This window comes from Entelurus aequoreus, linkage group LG27, assembly GCF_033978785.1.
Source record: "Entelurus aequoreus isolate RoL-2023_Sb linkage group LG27, RoL_Eaeq_v1.1, whole genome shotgun sequence".
Classification (NCBI taxonomy): domain Eukaryota; kingdom Metazoa; phylum Chordata; class Actinopteri; order Syngnathiformes; family Syngnathidae; genus Entelurus; species Entelurus aequoreus.
The window spans coordinates 15,948,900-15,972,283 of record NC_084757.1 but is presented as its reverse complement, the minus strand read 5'-3'; the positions used below and the strand labels follow the sequence as shown (position 1 = coordinate 15,972,283).

The window sequence follows — 23,384 nt, the reverse complement described above, 5'->3', positions numbered from 1 at the left end:
TAAAAACCCAATAATGGATATCATATAAAACCTACAGGATTGTAACTTGACTATCCCTACAGCACAAGTTTGCACAATGCTGTAAATTATTCATAAGCGCATTAACTAAACAGGAAGTAGTTGTCTTACCTGTGACTTTTTGCAGTAGAGGGCTGAGCGCCGTCTCTTTGGTGATGGCCAGCGTGAGCGCTCCAATCAGCTGCCTCTCCAGCTTCTCCAGTTCCTCCTCCTGGACGTCCTGCCGGTCTGCCGGCTGCGCCTCGTCAGCCACGGAGTACAGGTAGACCAGTAGGAGGATCAGCTCGTCGGGCCCGCACTCGTCTTCCCCGAACCTTGAGTCGGAACCGCTGTCTTGGCCTCCTCCACGGGGCTTCATCAGGGGCAGCAGCTGCCTTAGCACAGCCGGAAAGTTAGCATCTCCAAGAGCCTGAGATGAGTACACACAAAGTGTGTATTAATGTAATATCTGGATGTACAGTACAATGCAAAAGCCACCATTAAATTGCTATAATGACCATATTTAAGTAGTGAAAACCTCCTCCAAGGCCAAACCGTGCCCTGGATATGCACCTTTATTCGTATATTCACCAAACTTTAATGGATTCTTCTTTGGCCAATAAACTAAAAGTTTAGTGGTCATAGTTTTTGTATTTGTTGAGGTAACATGCTTTATGTGTCCTCCTATTTCATGTACCACTAAGTGACTGCAAATGACAGTTTAGTGAGAACCTGTATAAAAGCTGCTTTAGGAACAGTCTCGTATAAAAATCCCCAGTAAAAAAACAAAAAAAACATGGCTTACACAAGTAGTGAGTGTTACGTCGTGGTAGGGCTGGGCGATATGGCCTTTTATTAATATCTCGATATTTTTAGGCCATGTCACGATACACAATATATATCTCCATATTTTGCCTAAGCCTAGAATGAACACTTGATGCATATAATCACAGCAGTATGATAATTCTATGTGTCTACATTAAAACATTCTTGTTTATACTGCATTAATATATGCTCATTTTTAACTTTCATGCAGAGAGGAAAATCACACCTAAGTCAATTTACCAAAACTGTATTTATTAAGCAGTGGCACAAACATTCATGTCATTTCAAAACAGAAAGTGCAAGATTGTCAGAGACATTTTAAAACAAGCTATGAGTGCACTTTTGTGCATAATGTCACTAAGATCAGTGGTACCGGTCCGTGGATCGATTGGTACCGGGCCGCACAAGAAATTTAAAAAAAAAAAAAAAACATAAAAAAAAAAATATATATATATATTTTTTAAATTAAATCAACATAAAAAAACACAACATACACTTACAATTAGTGCACCAACCCAAAAAATCTACCTCCCCCCTTTACACTAATTCGCACAAAAGGGTTGTTTCTTTCTGTTATTAATATTTCTGGTTATAGATCAATACAGGCTGCAGGGATACAGTCCGTGAGCACGAATTATTGTATTTTTTAATGACAACATTTTAAAAAAAAATTAAAAATACCATACCCCCCTTCGCCCCCCCGGTCCGTGGGACAAATTTTCAAGCGTTGACCGGTCCGCAGCTACAAAAAGGTTGGGGACCACTGACTAAGATGACATATCAAAGCAACACTAAATTAAAGTGCACTTTCTGTACAGAACGCCACTACTATAGTTTAAAACAAATAAGGTGCACTTTTGTGCATGATGTCACACAAGATATTTCATTAACTGTCAAATAAAAATTTGCTGCATAATAGGAAATCAAATAGTGTATGTCCTTCGCTATGTGGTAGGTTCCTGCGGACGTTATCGCCTTCTGTTGTTGACAATTTTTTTCATACGTTGTTGATGTGGAAATGGAAGACGCCAGGCTCAATTGGGTCAGTGCTGGTTGCTTCGGCCTTTTGTTGGGTGTGGCACCGGCCGGAGATGTTGACATGCAGAGTTTCAAGCACTCCTTATTCTCTAGCGCTTGGGTGTCAAACTCTGGCCCGCGGGCCAAATTTGGCCCGCCGTGTAATTTCATTTGGCCCTTGAGGCAATATCAAATTAACATTAGAGCTGGCCCGCCGGTATTATACAGCGGCGGTGCTGCTGTAACACCGCATTCACCGCTAATACTCATACTTGCCAACCCTCCCGATTTTCAGTGCCCCTCTCGAAAGTCTCCCGGGGCAACCATTCTCCCGAATTTCTCCCGATTTCCACCCGGACAACAATATTGGGGGCGTGCCTTAAAGGCACTGCCTTTAGCATCCTCTACAACCTGTCGTCACGTCTGCTTTTCCTCCATACAGACAGCGTGCCGGCCCCTGTCACATCATATATGCGGCTTTTACACACACATAAGTGAATGCAAGCCATACTTGATCAACAGCCATACAGGTCACACTGAGGGTGTCCGCATAAACAACTTTAACACTGTTACAAATATGAGCCACACTGTGAACCCACACCAAACAAGAATGACAAACACATTTCGGGAGAACATCTGCACCGTAACACAACATGAACACAACAGAACAAATACCCGGAACCCCTTGCAGCACTAACTCTTCCGGGACGCTACATTATACACCCTTGCCCCCCCAACCCCGCCCACCTGAGCCCCGACATTAATGAACTAGCATCCCAGAAAAGATGCCAGGTATCTGGCTTGGGCACATCAGGTTAGATCAGTGTGTTGCAAACTGAGCAGTAAAAAGTCCTGAATGGTTGATTTATTCATTGCTATTTTATTTTCAAATTTATTAGCCTGTGGAAAAAGTTAATGTTGATATTTACCTCAGAAGGCTGCAAATTGAAAAGAGGCATTCAATGTTTTATTTAAATTTTATTTAATATACCATTGATGTATTTCGTTTGTTTTTTAGAAAGTTGATTTTGCACTATTAAGTTGTATAAGCGTTGCTTGTTCCATATTCAGTCTTAAAGCAAATCAGTGTAGCAAACTGAGCAATAATTAACGTTTTATTCATGCACTTTCTCTTGCTACTTCAAGGCTTGAATGTTTGATTCATTTATTATTGTTATTTTATTTTCAAATGTATTATTAGCCTGTGGAAAAAGTTAATGTTGATATTTAGCTCAGAAGGCTGCAAATAGAAAAGAGGCATTCAATTTGTATTTAAATTTTATTTGATATGTCATTGAATATTTTTTAATTATTATTATTATTATTTGAAACTGGATTTTGCATGTCACTATAAAATTATATAAGCCTTGCTTGTTCAATATTCAATGCAAAACTTGTTTGGGTCCCTATTAAAAGGTTAATTTGTTCAACCTTGGCCCACGGCTTTGTTCAGTTTTAAATTTTGGCCCACTCTGTATTTGAGTTTGACACCCCTGCTCCAGCGGGTGATTTTTCAAATGATGCTACAAATTAGTAATGCCGTTACTTTTTGTAGCAACGCTTTTGCCGCATACTTGACATATTACAGTTGTCTGTTCAACATCTTCCCGCTTGAAGCCAAACCACCGCCAGACTATGGACCCCCTGCTGTTTTTCTTGGGAATTAATTCTTCTTCCTCCATTTGTTACCAGATTTGCACCTTCTCTCACTCGTATTACCACTCGCACCGCTCCGCTTACACCACCTGCCACAGCTAACGTTATCCATGCCGCTACCTCTCTGCTCTGCGAGGGCTTATGACGTTGCACGCGCGACAGTATGTGACGTATGTAAGAAGGTGCGCTTGATTTATCTCTCTGTGAGAAGGAGAGACAAGAAAGAGTGAGAAAAGCCTGTTGTGTAATGCCCGCAGCTAAAAGCAACTGTGTGAGAACGTATACTCGAATACTCACTGTATAGTAATTTTCTACATCGCACAGACACAAAGCCTTACGTCGTGGTTGCATTTTACTGCGTGGATCGTTCTCCCAAGATGCAGACGGAAACTCCGGAGGCAAAGTGCAGGTAAGACGGTGAATAATTGTCCATAAATCAGTCAGGGTACAAACAACAGGAAAAAATGTGGAGATAGCACAGGAAGCAAAGCTAAATCTTAGGAAAAGATAAACAAGCATATGAACAAGAAGCAAGGTATACAAATATAACTTGTTGCATAGCGCAAACAAGACAGCCACACTGAGTGTGGTGAAAAACAGGAATAAGTAGCTCTCTGATTAGTGCCCGGCAGCTGGTGAGCGTCCTGAACTAATCTGCACCCATGGCAACTAAAACACAAACCCAGGGGTGCTCCAAACAGAACTAAGGGAGTCAAACTAAAACACAACATGATCCAGGCAACGGATCATGACAGTGAGTTTGTAAAGATATGCAAATATCAGGCATTTTTATTATTTATACTTATTTTGTATTAATCATTTCCATCACTGATGTATAATTAACAATAATGTAATAATATTTTAATAAATAATTTTTTTCCATTTATTATTTTAATATTATTTTCATTAAAAGTAAATTCACTGCATTTTGATATGTTTTGAAATGGTTAGAGCAGTGTTTTACAACCACTGTGCCGCGGCACACTACTGTGCCGTGAGATACAGTCTGGTGTGCCGTGGGAGATTATCTAGTTTCACCTATTTGGGTTAAATATATTTTTTGCAAACCAGTAATTATAGACTGCAAATGATGTGTTGTTGTTGAGTGTCTAGAGCTCGGCAGAGTAACCATGTAATACTCTTCCATATCAGTAGGTGGCAGCAGGTAGCTAATTGCTTTGTAGATGTCGGAAACAGCAGGAGGCAGCGTGCAGGTAAAAAGATGTCTAATGCTTAAACCAAAAATAAACAAAAGGTGAGTGCCACTAAGAAAATGCATTAAAGCTTAGGGAAGGCTATGCAGAACGGAACTAAAACTGAACTGGCTACAAAGTAAACAAAAATAGAATGCTGGACGACAGCAAAGACTTACTGTGGAGCAAAGACGGCGTCCACAAATGTACATCCCAACATGACATAACAATCAACAATGTCCCCACAAAGAAGGATAAAAACAACTGAAATATTCTTGATTACTAAAACAAAGTACATGTGGGAAATGTCGCTCAAAGGAAGACATGAAACTTCTACAGGAAAATACCAAAAAAAACAGGAAAAACCACCAAAATAGGAGTGCAAGACAAGAACTAAAACACTACACACAGGAAAACAGCAAAAAACTCCAAATAAGTCACAGCGTGATGTGACAGGTGGTGACAGTACACCTACTTTGAGACAAGAGATATAGTGATGCATGCTTGGTTATGCTTTAAAGTCATATCCAATAATTGTGACAACGACTTTTTACTGTCAACTGAGTTTCGTTTTTTTAACGATTTCTGCTGGTGGTGTGCCTCTGGATTTTTTCAACGCAAAAAATGTGCCTCGGCTCAAAAAAGGTTGAAAAACACTGGGTTAGAGTATTAGGTCCAACAGTGCTTATTTAAAGGGGTCATATCATGATTTTTTTCCTTCATGTAAAACACTTTCTTGTGGTCTACATAATGTAATGGTGGTGTTTTGGTCAAAATTTTGCATAGATTTTGTTTTACAGCTTTCTGACTGTCTTTTCAGAGTGCACCGTTTTGTGGGCAGTCTTATTTAAGTGCCGGAGCCCTCCTCCAGGCCAAGCCCTCTTCGACTGCGTCTTTTACGCCGTCAGCCATGTTGTAGTTTTTAGCGCTTCCAAAGGGAGTCTACCGGCAGATATAAGTGAGAACTATATGGTACTTTATATTAGTAAGGGCCACAGTGGTGGATTATGTGATTAATGTGATGTTTTTTTTTCGTGGTGTGCAATACGTATGTTAGTGTTTTTTTGTTGTATTTCATCTTCTGTCTGTACATAAACTATATCGAGATATACTTTTTGGTCCATATCGCCCAGCCCTACTACTTGTTTATATTGAAATAATTAATTCAAGCAGCATTGTGGTAAATTATACTACAGTGAATGCTCAAGTTTACAAAAGTAAATAACCGCCAAGGTCTTTAATTAGTCAAAAAACATTTGTGGTAACATCTGTGGCTTTAAAGGCATACTGAAATGATTTTTTTAAATTTAAACGGGGATAGCAGATCCATTATATGTGTCATACTTGATCATTTCGCGATATTGCCATATTTTTGCTGAAAGGATTTAGTAGAGAACATCGACGATAAAGTTTGCAACTTTTGGTCGCTGATAAAAAAAGCCTTGCCTGTACCGGAAGTAGCGTGACGTCACAGGTTGAAGAGCTCCTCACATTTCCCCATTGTTTACAATGCAGCGAGAGCAATTCGGACCGAGAAAGCGACGATTACCCCATTAATTTGACCCAGGATGAAAGATTCGTAGATGAGGAACGTGAGAGTGAAGGACTAGAGTGCAGTGCAGGACGCATCTTTTTTCGCTTTGACCATAATTTAGGTACAAGCTGGCTCATTGGATTCCACACTTTCTCCTTTTTCTATTGTGGATCACGGATTTGTATTTTAAACCACCTCGGATACTATATCCTCTTGAAAATGAGAGTCGAGAACGCTGAAATGGACATTCACAGTGACTTTTATCTCCACGACAATACATCGGTGAAACACTTTAGCTACGGAGCTAACGTGATAGCATCGGGCTCAAATGCAGATAGACACAAAAGAAATAAGCCCCTGACTGGAAGGATAGACAGAAGATCAACAATACTATTAAACCATGGACATGTAAATACACGGTTAATGCTTTCCAGCCTGTCGAAGCTTAACAATGCTGTTGCTAACGACGCCATTGAAGCTAACTTAGCAACGGGACCTCACAGAGCTATGCTAAAAACATTAACTCTCCACCTACGCCAGCCAGCCCTCATCTGCTCATCAACACCCGTGCTCAGCTGCGTTCCAGCGATCGACGGAGCGACAAAGGACTTCACCCGATCACCGATGCGGTCGGCGGCCCGGAGACGGAGGAAGTCAAGGTGAGGTCGCCGGCTAGCGCGTCTGCTATCCATCTCAAAGTCCTCCTGGTTGTGTTGCTGTAGTCCGTCGCTAATACACCGATCACACCTACAGCTTTCTTCTTTGCAGTCTCCATTGTTCATTAAACAAATTGCAAAAGATTCACCAACACAGATGTCCAGAATATTGTGGAATTTTGGGATGAAAACAGAGCTTTTTTGTATTGGATCCAATGGGGTCCGAATACTTCCGTTCTCTCCGTGACGTCACGCGCATACGTCATCATATCTAGACGTTTTCAACCGGAAGTGTTGCGGGAAATTTAAAATTGCACTTTATAAGTTAACCCGGCCGTATTGGCATGTGTTGCAATGTTAAGATTTCATCATCGATATGTAAACTATCAGACTGCGTGGTCGGTAGTAGTGGCTTTCAGTAGGCCTTTAAGTTTTGTTTTATATTCCACATTAGCTGCTTTTGAAGTATGTTGAGTGGCCACCATTCAAAATCTTTATCTGCCTCTGCATGACCTTTAAAACGTTGGTAGCGCTACTCAACCAGTTTATGGTTCCTCACCAACACAAAAGCAAAAACTTGTATAATTTTGCGAATGGATACATTATTGTGATATATGAGCAGCTCCACAATTAGCTGTGCAAGCGACAGAGGTAAACACATCATTCATTTTCATTCTTGCGGTGGCTCTACAGGGTCACATTCTGCCAACGTTTTAGGGAAGTGGTAAAGGAGCAGCGACCAGCTTTTTGGTGAGACGGAGGAAAAGAACCGACTTCAAAAGTACCACATGTGGGACTGAGCCGGAGTCCATGACGCTGTAGATCACCAGACTGTTCAAAAAGGAGGCTGAGCGCTCTCACAACAAGGATGAGCTCATTGAAATGTTGCACAAAGGGTGTGGTTCTACTCCGTCTGATGAACAGCTTGAATGTCACGGGACTGAGAGAAAGAAGCGAAGCACAGAAGAAAAACACTTTGAGAAGATGCTAAAATAAAGCTTTTAGATGTTAGGATGACGGAGTATCTCACAAAAGCTAGTACAACCTATACTTTTACCTTTTTTTTTTTAAGTCATTTCATAATTTTAACTTAACAGGTTTTAGTTGTCGTCTGCAGTCTTCCTCAGAAGAGTCACCTGATCTATCATCTGTACATAAATGCATGGCCAATCAAGTAGACCTGGTACATGGTACCTTTCACGTTTGAAACGATACAATACCAGTTCCCGGTACCTGGGAATAGAGACCAGTACTCATCGGTAACAATTTTCGGTACTTTTGTGTGTGTTTATCAGTGACGTGCGGTGAGGTTCATGACTGGTGAGGCACTGACTTCATCATAGTCAGATTTACAAACATATGAACCCTAAAGAGTATCTTATTCACCATTTGATTGGCAGCAGTTAACGGGTTATGTTTAAAAGCATTCTTCCCTGCTTGGCACTCAGCATCAAGGGTTGGAATTGGGGGTTAAATCACCAAAAATGATTCCCGGGCGCGGCGCCGCTGCTGCCCACTTCTCCCCACTGCTCCCCTCACCTCCCAGGGGGTGATCAAGGGATGGGTCAAATGCAGAGGACAAATTTCACCACACCTAGTGTGTGTGACAATCATTGGTACTTTAACTTAACTTTAACTTTACACATACAAACTGTAGCACACAAAAAAGCACATTTAATAAAAAAAACGTTATTATGGTCTTACCTTTACTTATAAATGAAGTCCATGCGCAGCTCCTTTTGAACAAAAGCGTCGATAACTTGTTTATAGAAGTCTTCCTTATCTTTCTTCAGTTTTAAAAGTCTCTCTGTCTCGATGGGGATCTTCCTTTAAGTATTACGTCCTGCTTCGATTGAAAGTCCAGTTTAGAAAACTGTTTTATTTTAGATATGTAATCCTCCATGTTAATAATCCAGGCGAGAGGAAAAAATAAACGATCGCTGCTAACTGTTGTTGCTTGTTGTCACTTCTTCTGCCGCCCGAGTAGTCACAAGAATGATCTCTGGGATCACTACAGCCCTCTACCACCAGGAGGCGGGATTACTGCGAGCCTCACACAGTGCGTCTTTTGCAGGCGTTTTATGATTGCTCAACACAAGAAATACGTTACACACATACAGTTGTTGACAAAATACACTGGACATTATATACCTCAGCTAACTAAACTATGGAAATGTATAATATAATTTATATAGCAATACGGTCTCACTGCACAGCAGGCCAGCAGTTAGCAGAGTCATTGCGCAATCCATGGTGAGGCTCAACTCAGTGACGTGCCTCAACTGGCTGCTGATCACCGCAAGTCTCTTCTCAGTATTTGAACAGCAAATGTGAAAATTCAGCGATTTTGAATAAAAATAATCTAAAACTGGTGAAGTTAAATGGAAAATAACTTTATAGTATAATCACTGGATACATACAACAATTTAATTATTTTTTTTTCTTTTTACATTTTTTTTCTTTCCATGATGGCACGTGAGGCCCCGCCTCACCTGCCTCCCCTGACTGCACGTCACTGGTGTTTATAAATGGTAATTGTTTATTAATAAAACCTTGTAATATTTAAACATGAGTTGATTAAGATAAATATGCTGTCCATGTTGTATATTGCTCTCTTTGCAAGTATTAAATAGAAGATGTTCCATGCATTTGCAATTCCTAGACGTTAGATTGCAGTAGGGTTGTGTGGTATACCGGTATTAATATAGTACCGCGATACTAATGAATCATATTCGGTACTATACCGCCCCTGAAAAGTACCGGCCTGCCTAATAAAAGACAAGTTGTTCACTATTTTATTTCACAAAACTTGCAATAAAAAACATATGTTTAATGTACCATAAGATTTTTTGTTAAAATAAAGCCAATAATGCAATTTTTTGTGGTCCCCGTTATTTAGAAAAGTACCGAAAAGTATCAAAATAATTTTGGTACCGGTACCAAAATATTGGTATCGGGACAACACTAGATTGCAGTAGTGTATACACTTTGGTGTGTTGCCTAGTTAGGAAGTAGTCTTTGCCATACAGCTAAATGTGCCACTCTAGTCTTATGTTGCACCCTACAAAGTGCTTATACTGTAAGTATTCTACTTACTACACACCAGCTGTTTGATTGTAACGTGCATCTTAGTTGTAGATATTACCAAATTTAGGGATGTTTAAATCGGCATGTAAAATCACTAATGTTATTAAGTTGCAAATCATGGGTCCCTGTCCATAAACTGTGTGCTAATAGGGATTACTTTTTTGCAGAACGGACTCTGATTTTAACAAAGAAAACAATTATGTAATACAAAATTATGTCTGTCTGTAAATATATTGTCAAATAAATAAATCTAATGTAAATTTGCATCAAGCTAGTGAATTTTTGGATAAGTGGAGCATTACTTTTGAGCGTTTTCTATAAGGCATGCTTGCGTTGTTGGCATGGAAAATTTTAAAACTACCAAGAGTCCGCTCTCAGTGAAGTGAATGTAAGTGAATCGTATTTATATAGTGCTTTTCTCTGGTGACTCAAGACGCTTTACACAGTGAAACCCATTATCCACTTCTTTAAGCTACATTTAAACCAGAGCGGGTGTCACTGGGAACAGCTGTGACTAGGATGGCGGAAGAGGGAATCGAACCTGGAAGCCTCAAGTTGCTGGCACAGCCACTCTACCAACCGAGCCACGCCTCCACAGTGCTGCTAGAGTGCTTGTTTCCTCACCAAGTGTTTGAGTTGGTCTTTAGTCTGCAACTGGATGAGACATCCGGGCAACAAATGTATGAAAATATGGCACCGTTTTATTTTACGTGAATCGATACCTGGTAGTACCAATGAAATTCGGTCGGTGCCTATACAAGTACCGAATTTGGTACCCATCCCTATGGAGTCTTAGGTATGAGAGAGCATGAATGCTTTCTCGTCACAATGGGCCTCTTCTTTGTTTCCATCAACTCCTTAATACATCATTTGAATTTGTTAGTTCCTGTCTCAATGATTTTGGTCTAGTCCAAATCCATGATGTGTTCATTTACTTGGCAATGGCTGATTTTAACGTTTCCTGTTCTGATATTTGTTTCGGGCTTCTTTTCATTCTTTCAGTTGTCTCTTTTACATTATTTCCGATGTTGGACAAGGGCGCATACCTGGGAATCCCTCCTCCATGATGAACCATCAAGCGGCGAGGGGTACATAAGAACAGCTGATAGGCGACACCATACAGTGGTCAAGTGAGGTGACTGTTCTGATGGAGACTGCAGACAACAGTTATACCATGTTGAGGTAGAATATTATATCTATTATACTGACATCTTAAATAAACTAGAAGTATATCAACAAGAAGACATAATGAACCCTTCACAATACAACATTGTAGGGTTGTACGGTATACCGGTATTAGTATAGTATCGCGATACTAATGAATCATTTTCGGTACTATACCGCCTCTGAAACTTACCGCTCCCGCACACCCCCGCACCCGCGTCGAAGTCACGTCGTGACATTGCTGGTTTTACGAGCAGACAAGCATGTTCGGCGGCACACAATCACGGAGTACTTACAAGCAGACACAGTGTGTAGACAGAAAAGGGAGAACGGACGCATTTTGGCTTAAAAACTAACGATAAAAGTGAAGCAATAACACTGAAACGCCCTCAGGAAGAGGTGCTTTAAGACATGGCTAGCTAGCTAGCGGCTAACGTCCATCCGCCGTCTGCAGTTTTTAGCCACTTCTAAATCACTAATCCTGGTCTCCATGGCGACAAATAAAGCATGTTTCTTACAAGTATCATCCCTGCAGGACGAGGAATAGCTAAACATGCTTCACTACACACCGTAGCTCACCGGCATCAAAATGTAAACAAACGCCATTGGTGGATCTACACCTGACATCCACTGTAATGATATCAAGTACAAGCACGTATCTAGTCGATACTACTATGATCACATCAATATTTTTTAGCATCACAACATCTTCTTTCATTTAAAAAAAAAAAGTATATTATGTTTATAAAGTCAGGAAATATGTCCCTGGACACATGAGGACTTTGAATATGACCAATGTATGATCCTGTAACTACTTGGTATCGGATCGATACCTAAATGTGTGGTATCATCCAAAACTAATGTGAAGTATCAAACAACAGAAGAATAAGTGATTATTACATTTTAACAGAAGTGTAGACAGAACATGTTAAAAGAGAAAGTAAGCAGATATTAACAGTAAATAAACAAGTAGATTAATAATTCATTTTCTACCACTTGTCCTTAATAATGTTGACAAAATAATAGAACGATAAATGACACAATATGTTACTGCATATGTCAGCAGATTAATTAGGAGCCTTTGTTTGTTTACTTACTACTAAAAGACAAGTTGTCTAGTATGTTTACTATTTTATTTAAGGATTTAACTGCAATAAGAAACGTATGTTTTATGTACCCTAAGATTTTTTGTTAAAATAAAGCCAATAATGCAATTTTTTGTGGTCCCCTTTATTTAGAAAAGTACCGAAAAGTATCAAAATAATTTTAGTACCAGTACCAAATTATTGGTATCGTTACAACACTACAACATTGTTATCATAGTATACCCTACTTTATAGTAGCATAGCAGCTGTAGTGAATGTCATGCCCAAGAGGATTAAGGCAGTGGTAGATAACAATTAGATATTCATACTATGGACACTTGCCTTAACAGATATTTACACACAAAAAAAGCTGTGTTGACTCAATTTCAACAACAAGGATGAGCTCATTGAAATGTTGCACAAAGGGTGTGGTTCTACACTGACTACTCTAAAAAAAAAAAAAAGCATATTTACGATTTATTTTTATAATATTGCCCCTTGAGAAGATGCAACATTATTGTGAAGAACTTTGTGTTCCTCTTATCAAAAAGACTCTGTGTCCTTCTAGAATTCGGACGTGGTGGTCGGCCCGCTGGGGGAGGGGGGGATCGTGTGTCTAACCCAGAAGAAATGTGCACTGAGCCAAAGACGCAGTACAGTCAGAACTCAGGGATGAAGGCCAAAAGCCAAACAGCACCTCATGAAGAGGTGCTTGTGGAGCGTAGGACTACATGAAGGCTCGTACTGTACGTTGACAACATACTGTATGAGGTGTCACAAGAACACTCAAAGCGAGGCCTCAAGCCAAAGCGTCGCTTCCAAGGAGCCTTGAAATCTAATCTTAGTATTTTGCCAAATTAAGTAGTTTACCCAAAACGTGAACCTGCGCTAATGGACAAACAATGTTTAGGGGAATTTCCACAAAGCAAAAAAGGAGGCTGCCATTCGAAGTTGATGACATGAAAATGTCTCGCTTGGTAATGGCTACTCTTTCTCTGGAAAAATATGCTTTGAAAAATGCATGACGTCACACGAGATTCCAGCAAAAGGATTAATAATCTTTTTTTTTTTTGTGGATTTTTCTGTGATGCAACATTAAATCATAGGTTTTATTACAGGAACACACCCACATATAACTCTGTCATGGGCGCTTAGTACAAAATACTCACATCAGTACTAAAATTAGAATACCGTAGATCGCAAAGTGATCTTCAGAGTTCATGGTTAGTACATTTTATTTAATTTAAAATACATTTATAGAAAGCCTCATCTTGCTTTGTATTTTTTTTTTTTTTTAATTTTTAAAAATAAAATGTAGTACATTTGTTATAAACAGGATTTATTAATAAATCTTTTTTTTTAAGTAATCAATTATCAATTAAAATGTTATTAACCTAAATAAAAAAAATAAAATATATATATATATATATAATACTGAATGATAAAAATAAGCAGGAATAAATCTAAATATTAAAAAAAACAATTAAAATAAATGTATATAAATAATAGAATACACTATAACATACTGCACAATATTATTTATTTAAATTACACGTCCATAATTGTAAATGTTCAATGCAACACTTTCAATAACATCCCTTAAAACTAATATACTGTAATATCATAAAAAAAACATAGAAAGATATATAATAACATACTGAAAATGTATGAATATAAATAAATCACAAAATGTACAAAACCTATTCTACAATGTGATACAATTGTGCTCTTCATGTCAGCAAATATCTAAAAGACTTAACAATTAAAGAATAATAATGAAATTACATTGCAGCACACTATAACTAATATGTGCAATGTTTTCATTTCTATGCATCGATTCCTTGAGGCATTGTGATGCGGCACATGAGGATGGTAAATGGATTACAGTATATTTGCATAACGCTTTTCTGCCTTCAAGGTACGCTTTGACACTATTACCACATTCACTTACTGATGACAGAGCATCAGGAGCATCAGTATCTTTAGCAAATGTTCAAAAATAGATTACTTTCAATGATATAGAGCTGGACGATTAATCGCCATCGAATCAACATCAAGGTTTAATTAGTGTGATGAATAACCACAAGAGGCTGAGGTTTTTCTCCACCGTCACCACCATTTGAGTGATAAACATGTTCGCCAGTCAGAATTGTCAAGCCTGGCGTTTGTTCGTCTCTCGCTTCAAACAGTGGGCAAGGGATCTCACTCTGTGCATCGCTCTCAGCACCAGAGCACATGTATTTAACAGTAGAATTAACTGGATGCAGTGAGCCCTCTTGTCTTTCATGCACAATCTTTGTCTAAATGAGCGGAGAGCAGGGCGTCAGCTTTACACACATACAAGCATGTGCAGATAGAAAGCCGCGATCAAGTCCTCTCAACAAAAGAGGCGAAATATAATCTTAGAGAAAAATGTAATTTACAACATTTGTACGCACGTACAACACTTAAGACCTTCAGTATATCAGTATGTGGAATTAAATTATGGAATGGGTTAACCAAAGAAATCAAACAATGTACTAATATGATCCACTTCAAGAAACTCTTCCAAATTAAAGTGTTTACAAAGTACAAAGAAGAAGAACCACGATAAACATTCTGAATTTATTCCATCCATTCATTCATTTTCTAGATAATCTTATTTATCTCACCATATGAAATATAACTTACTTCAATAATTATTATTTATTTATTTTAATTTTATTAGTTATGGCGTATATTGTGAATAAATTGAGAGCAGGAAGTGAACAAAAGTTTTAGCAACTGCTACGTAAAGGAAAAGGGGTAGGATTAAATAAGCTCTGCTTCTTCCTACTCCTTTTCGAACATGTTGAATAGAGAAACTGGAAATTGTGATGTATCATGTTGTATGCATGCATGTTCCAAATAAACTGAAACTCAACTCAACTCAACTCATGTGATGGCAATAAGCAAAAAGACATCATCCAACCTAGTTTTTCCAAACAGGAAAATAATGCACTTCAAGATGTTCAATATTTAGTCCAATTAGGGGCATTAGGTCTTCTAATAATCAGGGGCAACAGTTTTAGTCGAAACCGTAAACAATTCTGCAGTAATGAGAAATAACTTTATATCTTTTTAAATTGGTTATTCACATTATTATTATAGAATTTAATTACATTACATCAACTGTATAGTTTTCATAGATTATTTATTCAGATTAAGAGCCTAATGTAGACAAAAGCCCTGAGTCTGTTTGCATAAAGCCAAATATTTTGATAGGAAATTACTGCATATTGTTTTAATGTGGCACCTTGCGACAAGAATATGTTAATTGATAGTCTAAAAGTAACATGGCTTCCTTAATTCGTTGTTTTTGCAGTTTTATGCATTTTTATGTATAAAATATCAAATCCAATCGCAATTTTTGCGGAATTTATCGCAATTAGGTTTTTTCTCAAAATAGTGCAGCCTTAAAATGATAGTGAAATCACATGAACACAACCGCAATACCCAGAATTGTCCGGAACAACAAAAAAAAAGCAAACTGAACAGTTTTAAGGGACGGAATGTATAGTAGCGACTAGTCGACTGTCATGATCGGGTCGCAGCTTGCTGCGCGGTTGTTCTCCCAAGATGCAAATGACGGCTCCGGACGAAGGCGTAAAGGTAGGATTCGATTTATTGAACATAAATCACCGAAATACCAAAAAGCAGGCAAACAACAAAAAAGGCAAGCGTGCCTAAAACACATGAAGTTAAACTTAGCATAGACCAGGACAGGGGTCACCAACGCGGTGACCCCGCGTCCTTACGGGTAGCCCGTAAGGACCAGATGAGTAGCCCGCCGGCCTGTTCTAAAAATACCTCAAACAGCAGCACTTACCAGTGAGCTGCCTCTATTTTTTAAATTGTATTTATTTACTAGCAAGCTGGTCTCGCTTTGCCCGACATTTTTAATTCTAAGAGAGACAAAACTCAAATAGAATTTGAAAATCCAAGAAAATATTTTAAAGACTTGGTCTTCACTTGTTTAAATAAATTCATTATTTTTTTTACTTTGCTTCTCATAACTTTCAGAAAGACAATTTTAGAGAAAAAATACAACCTTAAAAATTATTTTAGGATTTTTAAACACATATACCTTTTTACCTTTTGAATTCCTTCCTGTTCTTTCCTGACAATTTAAATCAATGTTCAAGTAAATGTATTTTTTTTATTGTAAAGAATAACAAATACATTTTAATTTAATTCTTAATTTTAGCTTCTGTTTTTTCGACGAAGAATATTTGTGAAATATTTCTTCAAACTTATTATGATTAAAATTCAAAAAAAATATTCTAGCAAATCTTGAAAATCTGTAGAATCAAATTTAAATCCTATTTCAAGGTCTTTTGAATTTCTTTAAAAATTTTTGTTCTGGAAAATCTAGAAGAAATAATGATTTGTCTTTGTTAGAAATATAGCTTGGTCCAATTTGTTATATATTCTAACAAAGTGTAGATTGGATTTTAACCTGTTTAAAACATGTCATCAAATTTCTAAAATTAATCTTAATCAGGAAAAATTACTAATGATGTTCCATAAATTCTTTTTTTAAGTTTTTCTCTTCTTTTTTTCGGTTGAATTTTGAATTTTAAAGAGTCGAAATTGAAGATAAACTATGTTTCAAAATTTAATTGGCATTTTTTTCATGTTTTCTTCTCTTTTAAACCGTTCAATTAAGTGTAAATATCATTAATTATTAATAATAACATAGAGTTAAAGGTAAATTGAGCAAATTGGCTATTTCTGGCAATTTATTTAAGTGTGTATTAAACTGGTAGCCCTTCGCATTAATCAGTACCCAAGAAGTAGCTCTTGGTTTCAAAAAGGTTGGTGACCCCTGGACTAGGACATGGAATCAACAAAACTTATGTGGCATAGGTGTGACGCAAACAATGAAGCCAGGCCGACTGACTAGCAAAGACTAGCTTAAATAATGCCTCTGATTAGTGCTCGGGAAGCAGGTGAGCGGGCGAGCACTAAGCAGAGACAGGTGAACACAATGAGTCTCCATGGTGACAAAACAAACAAGGAATCGCAAACGGGAACTAAAGAAGTCCAAAACTGACAGAACATAACTAAACAAAACATGATCCGGACAACGGATCATGACATCGACTACCATGACATTAAGAATGATAAAGACAATAAGACATCACACATTACAGAAATTATTGAAGTTGAATTACTAGGATTTTGTTTGAAAGTCTTTATTTTTCCTAAATACTTTGTTTTGTAATTAAAAAAAGTCAAATTTCTAGCACTTTATGTGTTGGATTGTTCTGTCTGACAAGCTGACAAATATACTTTCAGAATAAATCCTGTATGGGGAAAGAGATTAATCAAAAATCATAATCAAATCAAATCGTTAGGCGCCTAAGACGGCACGTCCCTCATTTTCACGTGTGACAAATATGTCAATGGTTATTTTCAAGAGATCGAAAAAAGCTGCTGTGAGTGGCCTGTTGCGGATACGGAGGTCTTGAGGTCAGGAAGCAAGGTAGGTTGAACGCTATAGAAGCTGAGTGGGGAGAAAAAAGCTCTTTCCAGCAGTGGTGCTTAAAGATCAACAATGTTCGAGTCAAAGCACTGACACACACACACTAACTTTTTTGAACTCATTTTGAAGGTGTACACTGGGTTACATTACGCATTAATATTTATTTAGTTTGTTAGTGTTTATTGTTTAGACAAGGGGTGTCAAAGGAACGGCCCGCGGAGCCGGATCAGGCCCGTGAACAGGTTTTATCCGGCCCGCGGGATGAGTTTGCTAAGTATAAAAATGAACCTGAAATTTTTGAATGAAATAAACTGCTGTTCTAAATGTGTCCACTAGATGTCGCAATAGCAATTCTTTGTATCTAGCAGATGTTACATTTGTACAAAATAAACCACATGATGTTAGTGCATCAGTCGAGGAAAATGAGCAAACTACATAAATAACACTCTGTAATTTGATTTTTATTTTTTTTATTTTCATAGATTGAAAATTAACACCAATGAGTTGACTGATGAACATTATCACATCATTTATTCAGAAAATATACAAATTAAGTATATATATGTTTAACCACAACAGTAAACGAAAACAACAACAACATGATTTGTACCAGGGGTGTCAAACTCATTTTAGATCGGGGGCCACATGGAGAAAAATCTACTCCCAAGTGGGCAGGACTGGAAAAATCATGGCGCGATAACTTAAAAATAAAGACAACTTCAGATAGTTTTCTTTGTTTGAAAATAGAACAAGCACATTTTGAAATTGTACAAATCATAATGTTGTTTTTTTGTTTTTTTTTTACAATTACCTGTTGCGGTTAATAGTACCGTATTTTTCGGAGTATAAGTCGCACCGGAGTATAAGTCGCACCTGCCGAAAATGCATAATAAAGAAGGAAAAAAACATATATAAGTCGCACTGGAGCCCGGCCAAACTATGAAAAAAACTGCGACTTATAGTCCGAAAAATACAGTATATATACTTTATTTGTCGTTATTTATATTTTCTGAATAAATTATGTGATAATGTTAATCAGTCAATTTTTAAATCTATCAAGGTAAAAAAAAATATCAAAATCAAATTGCAGTATGTTATTCATGTAGTTTGATCATTTTCCTCGACTGATTGCGACATCCAGTGGACACATTTAGAACAGCTGTCTTTCATTCAAACATTTCAGGTTAACTTTTATACTTGGCAAACTCATCCCGCGGGCCGGATAAAACCTGTTCGCGGGCCTGATCCAACCCTCGGGCCGTACGTTTGACACCCCATGATTTGTACAATTTCAGAATGTGCTTGTTCTATTTTTAAACAAAGAAAACAATCTGAAGTTGTCTTTATTTTTAAGTTATTGTGCCGTGCCGGCCCACTTGGGAGTAGATTATTCTCCATGTGGCCCTCGATTTAAAATTTGTTTGACTTTCTACTTGTATTATTGGAGAATTACCTGTCAGCGGTTCACTTTTAAAAACATTTATTTAAAAAATCCTTTAGTTAACACACGAGCTAGGCAGTTTTATTTTTCGCATTTTGTTTCCTGACTGTACCAAAAATTAACTGAACCGTGACCTTATAACCGATCACACTGAACAGTTTTTAGCTAGTGCATTACTCCAGTAATAACAGGAAGTATCATTACATACAATTATGGAATACACTGTTCCTGCCGCCATGGTCTAATTAGACCATTTAGGCACAATTATAGAGTAACAATGGCATTATCTGACAAATCAATGCTAAACAAGCAGCTCACAATTAAGCAAATATAAACACTGCTTTTAACTGAGTTTTTTCAAACTGGGGATGGCTGTAAATAGAGAACTTTCATGCTTTGTTTTGCTTGGTAAATTTATGTCTGCAGCCTAAAAGAGCATCATTGGCTACTCGCTCAAGTATTTGCACCAATCACAAGCTTCTGTGTATGTTAGCTTCTGGTTTAAATCTGCATCCCAGTGATTGACAGATGGCTGTTTGACAATTTTTTTACCATCCTGGGGTCCATCTGGGCTCAAATCCCAGCCAATCACAGAGCTTTTCCCAAACTCCTCCCCAACCTTGCTCAGCAAAGCCCCGACAGGAAACCAACTCCAGATGCAGCCCCTGGAGGAAGGTAAGTGTTTCAGATGCAGAGCTGCACGCTAAGCAGAACCAGGCCGCACTCGTTCCCGCCATGCCTGCACAATGAACCTTTTTCTGGGTCTGACAGCTGGGGGAGGGGGCATCTTGGATGTCGGAGCATCAACAACGTTGGGTAGCTGCTACAAGTGCAGTCGCCTTGGTCAACACCAAAAGTGCATTCTCTAAAAAACCACACATGCACTTCCTCTGCAGATATGTAATGATATCCTTTTTAGATTCACACAAACCTCAAGAAACAGGCAGTAAATATAACTTCTTCATGTGACAAACAAACAAAATTCCTTACAAAGACAATCTTGGACACAAAGCAGTCGTTACCTGCAGCGATGGCAGTGATCAATCTTAAACACTCGGAAGCCGCTGTTTAATAAAAAAAAAAAAGGACGGCGGATTTTCCGACAGTTGAGAAGGAACGGAAACATTAAAGTTTACTTTACCGCTATAGAAATCCTGTGTGAAATGAATAGGCGACATCCCGACAGACGCAGCGGAAATGTGAGTTTAAACAAAAAGAAGGCAACGTTGTAAATTTAAACACAATCCTGAATACTCGACAACAGTAGAAGAGTAGAGATTAAAACCCTTTGGCGTGAGAGTGCTTCAAAACACATTACATTTTACACCTTCACTTCCCCATCAACACAATGACAAAAAGTTCATGTCAAGGGTGTCCAAAGTGCGGCCATTTGCGGCCCGCAGGTAATTTTTTAACGGCCCCACGGCACATTCTAAAAATACGATGAAAAAAAAATAAAAGAGCAAACAGGTGAAATGTAACAAGAAAATGTTGCATTATTTACTCTAATAACACAAAGCTGCCATGCAGGCTGTTTCTTCCTTTAAAAAATAATAATGAATCAAATTCAATGTCATTATGAATTATTGACCTATTCAAGGCTCCATTTACTTCACATTAAATATTCCACTTTGAGATTGTAGTGGATTGTCCGAAGCTTAAACAGCAACAAAAGTGAATTTAGTACAAAAATTGTATTTACCCATTATCAAGTCAGATTGAGCTGTCCATGCAGACACACAAAGGTCCTCCGGAGGACTCACAAAAAGCAATCTCTCTCGAGTCCCGGTCTCCTGCCATTTTTATCTGTCTCTTGTGCGTCACTGTTTTTTTCTCGTGCGTCATGTTTGTTTTTGCAACATCCTTGGATTCCTTAATCATACTTAAACAATCAAAACATTCTGTAGACAGGTTGGCACGATTTAATATTCACTTTTGTCCCACACCCGGTTCATTCAATGGCACAGAATAGAAGAGAAATTAAATGAGCGTACATTCTTGACAGACATGAAATATAGGTCAAAGGTCAGAAATTCTACTACAAGATATTTTGGTGGGAAAATGTTGCATATTTTTTGGTTGCCATTTAAAAAACAAAGTTTTTTAAAGAAGGGCCTAAAACGAACAAACAAAAAACATAAACAACAATAAAACATATAATTGACCGATAGATCTGAAGTTGATCTTGAGACTATTGTGGTAAAAGTTTAAAAAAATGTTGGATTTATTTTTTTTTACTTTACTGAGCAGTACCATTTTGGATCCCCAATAATTTTAGTTGGACTTTTTTTTTTTTTTTTTAAGTGTCATTGCTCAAAAAAATAATTAATTAAAATCAATGTTGTTACGAGTTATTGACCTTTTTAAGACTCCAAATATTCCACTTTAAAATTTTATTGGGGGAAAATATTGCATATTTTGTGTTTTTTTCCATAAAAAAACACGATTTTCCTTGACAAAAATGGCATACAACTTAAATCTTAAAAAGCGTTTTATTGACAGATAGACCTAATGTTGATCTAGAGATTTAAACCTTGAATAATAATAATAATACTAAATAATGACACATTTGTAATATTTTTTTTGACCAAAACCTTTTGGGGTCCCCGGGATCAAGTCTGAGTGGAGGCCTAAATGTATCTTTTTTATACATATATTGTATTGGTTTTTAAAATAAAAAATATCAAAATGGCCCCCGCTTGCTTTGATTTTTCAGTGTGCGGCCCTCAGTGGAAAAAGTTTGGACACCACTGATGTACATGGTTAAAAAACTAGATTGTGCATCTGTTTGATAACCAGCCACTTCCAGGTTCACACGGGATGACCACCATAGGGGTTGTGCTCAAAATGCTTTGTGATACATGCATGTAATACATGCTTTAAACACAAAAAAGGCAACGTTGTAAATTTGAATACATAATTAAATATTCGACAAAAGCAGAAGAGTAGAGAGTAAACACTCTTGGCATGAGAGTGCTTTCAAACACGTTACATTTTACATGTTCACTTCCCCATCAACACAACGACAAAAAGTTACATGATTAAGGCTATGTCTACACTAAACCAGATAACCCCTTAAACAAATTATTATTTAGCCTAAGCCCTGTTTCAGCCACAGTAATCCATCGTTTAAGGTTCCCCTACTCGGACAATTTTTTACACGGGTAAGTGCGCCGTGTATTTCTTGAATCTATTGTATGGACTCATTGATCGTTTACAAACTGAGTTTGGAGAGGAAGTGACGTCAGAAAGAACAGACATGCCCGTGTTTCTCATTCTTCTAAATGTACAGACGCTTGTGGAAATCACACATGACTACCTTAAGTGAAGGAAACGCGCGATTGCAGCTATTTAGGATACTACACATTTCAGACGGCAAGAGAACTTTCGAATGTCCGAGTCAGCTGTGATTCTACTCACTGAAAAACTTCGTCCATTTGTCGAAGGGGAGAAAACGAGAATGCGGGCTAACGTGGATGTGATAAAAAAGGTAGCATGTGCTTTGTATCACCTGGCCGCCGAGTGAAGACTACGGAAAACGCTGAATGCTTTTGGACTGGCAAAGCAGACTGTATCAGTTATTGTCCGCCATGTATGTCATGGACTCAACGTCTAGGTCCAGAGTATACAAACACCACTATGTTTTTTTTTATTATTAGTTTTTTTTTAGATATGTGCATACTAGCTATAACTATTTGGCTGTTCTAGTTTTTATTTGTATTTATTTATTTATTATCTTTTATTATTTATTTAATTTTTTTGTTAATACACTGTAGCACTTTGAGATTGTTTACTCAATATAAAGTACTTTATAGAAATAAAATCTATTATTATTATTATTATTATTATTTGCCAGAAACATAATAGCACAGGCAACACAGTAAGGATGCAGTGTTTCCCACACATTCATTTATTTGTGGCGGCCCGACTCGAAAGAATTACGTCCGCCACAAATTTAAAAAAAAATTAAAAACATTTTTTTTTGTTGTCCTGTCCAGCTTCTCAGGCAAATCATATAGTTGATGTAGATGCCCATATAGGCTGTTCAGATTTACTTTACAAAAGAGAAGTGTAGGATACTTCTCTTGTTGCCTTATTTGTATTTGACCACTACTGTTTTCTGTTTGTTACTGACTGTGGCAGGACACCTCTGCCTCTGTTTCACTTTATGTTGCTGGTAAATAATGGTTGTAGTAGTGGCTAAAGTTAAATTATTTAGTATG

The 23,384-nt window shown here is 37.7% G+C and overlaps 1 protein-coding gene across 1 annotated transcript in view; it reads right to left on the bottom strand.

Annotated features, from left to right (window-relative positions):
• The window catches only part of scfd2 (sec1 family domain containing 2), a 352,539-nt gene that overhangs the window by 176,548 nt on the left and 152,607 nt on the right, over nt 1–23,384 (bottom strand). The window contains exon 6 of the mRNA XM_062038370.1: nt 130–427. Coding sequence (XP_061894354.1) covers nt 130–427 — 298 coding nt within the window. The remainder of the gene's footprint in view (nt 1–129; nt 428–23,384) is intronic.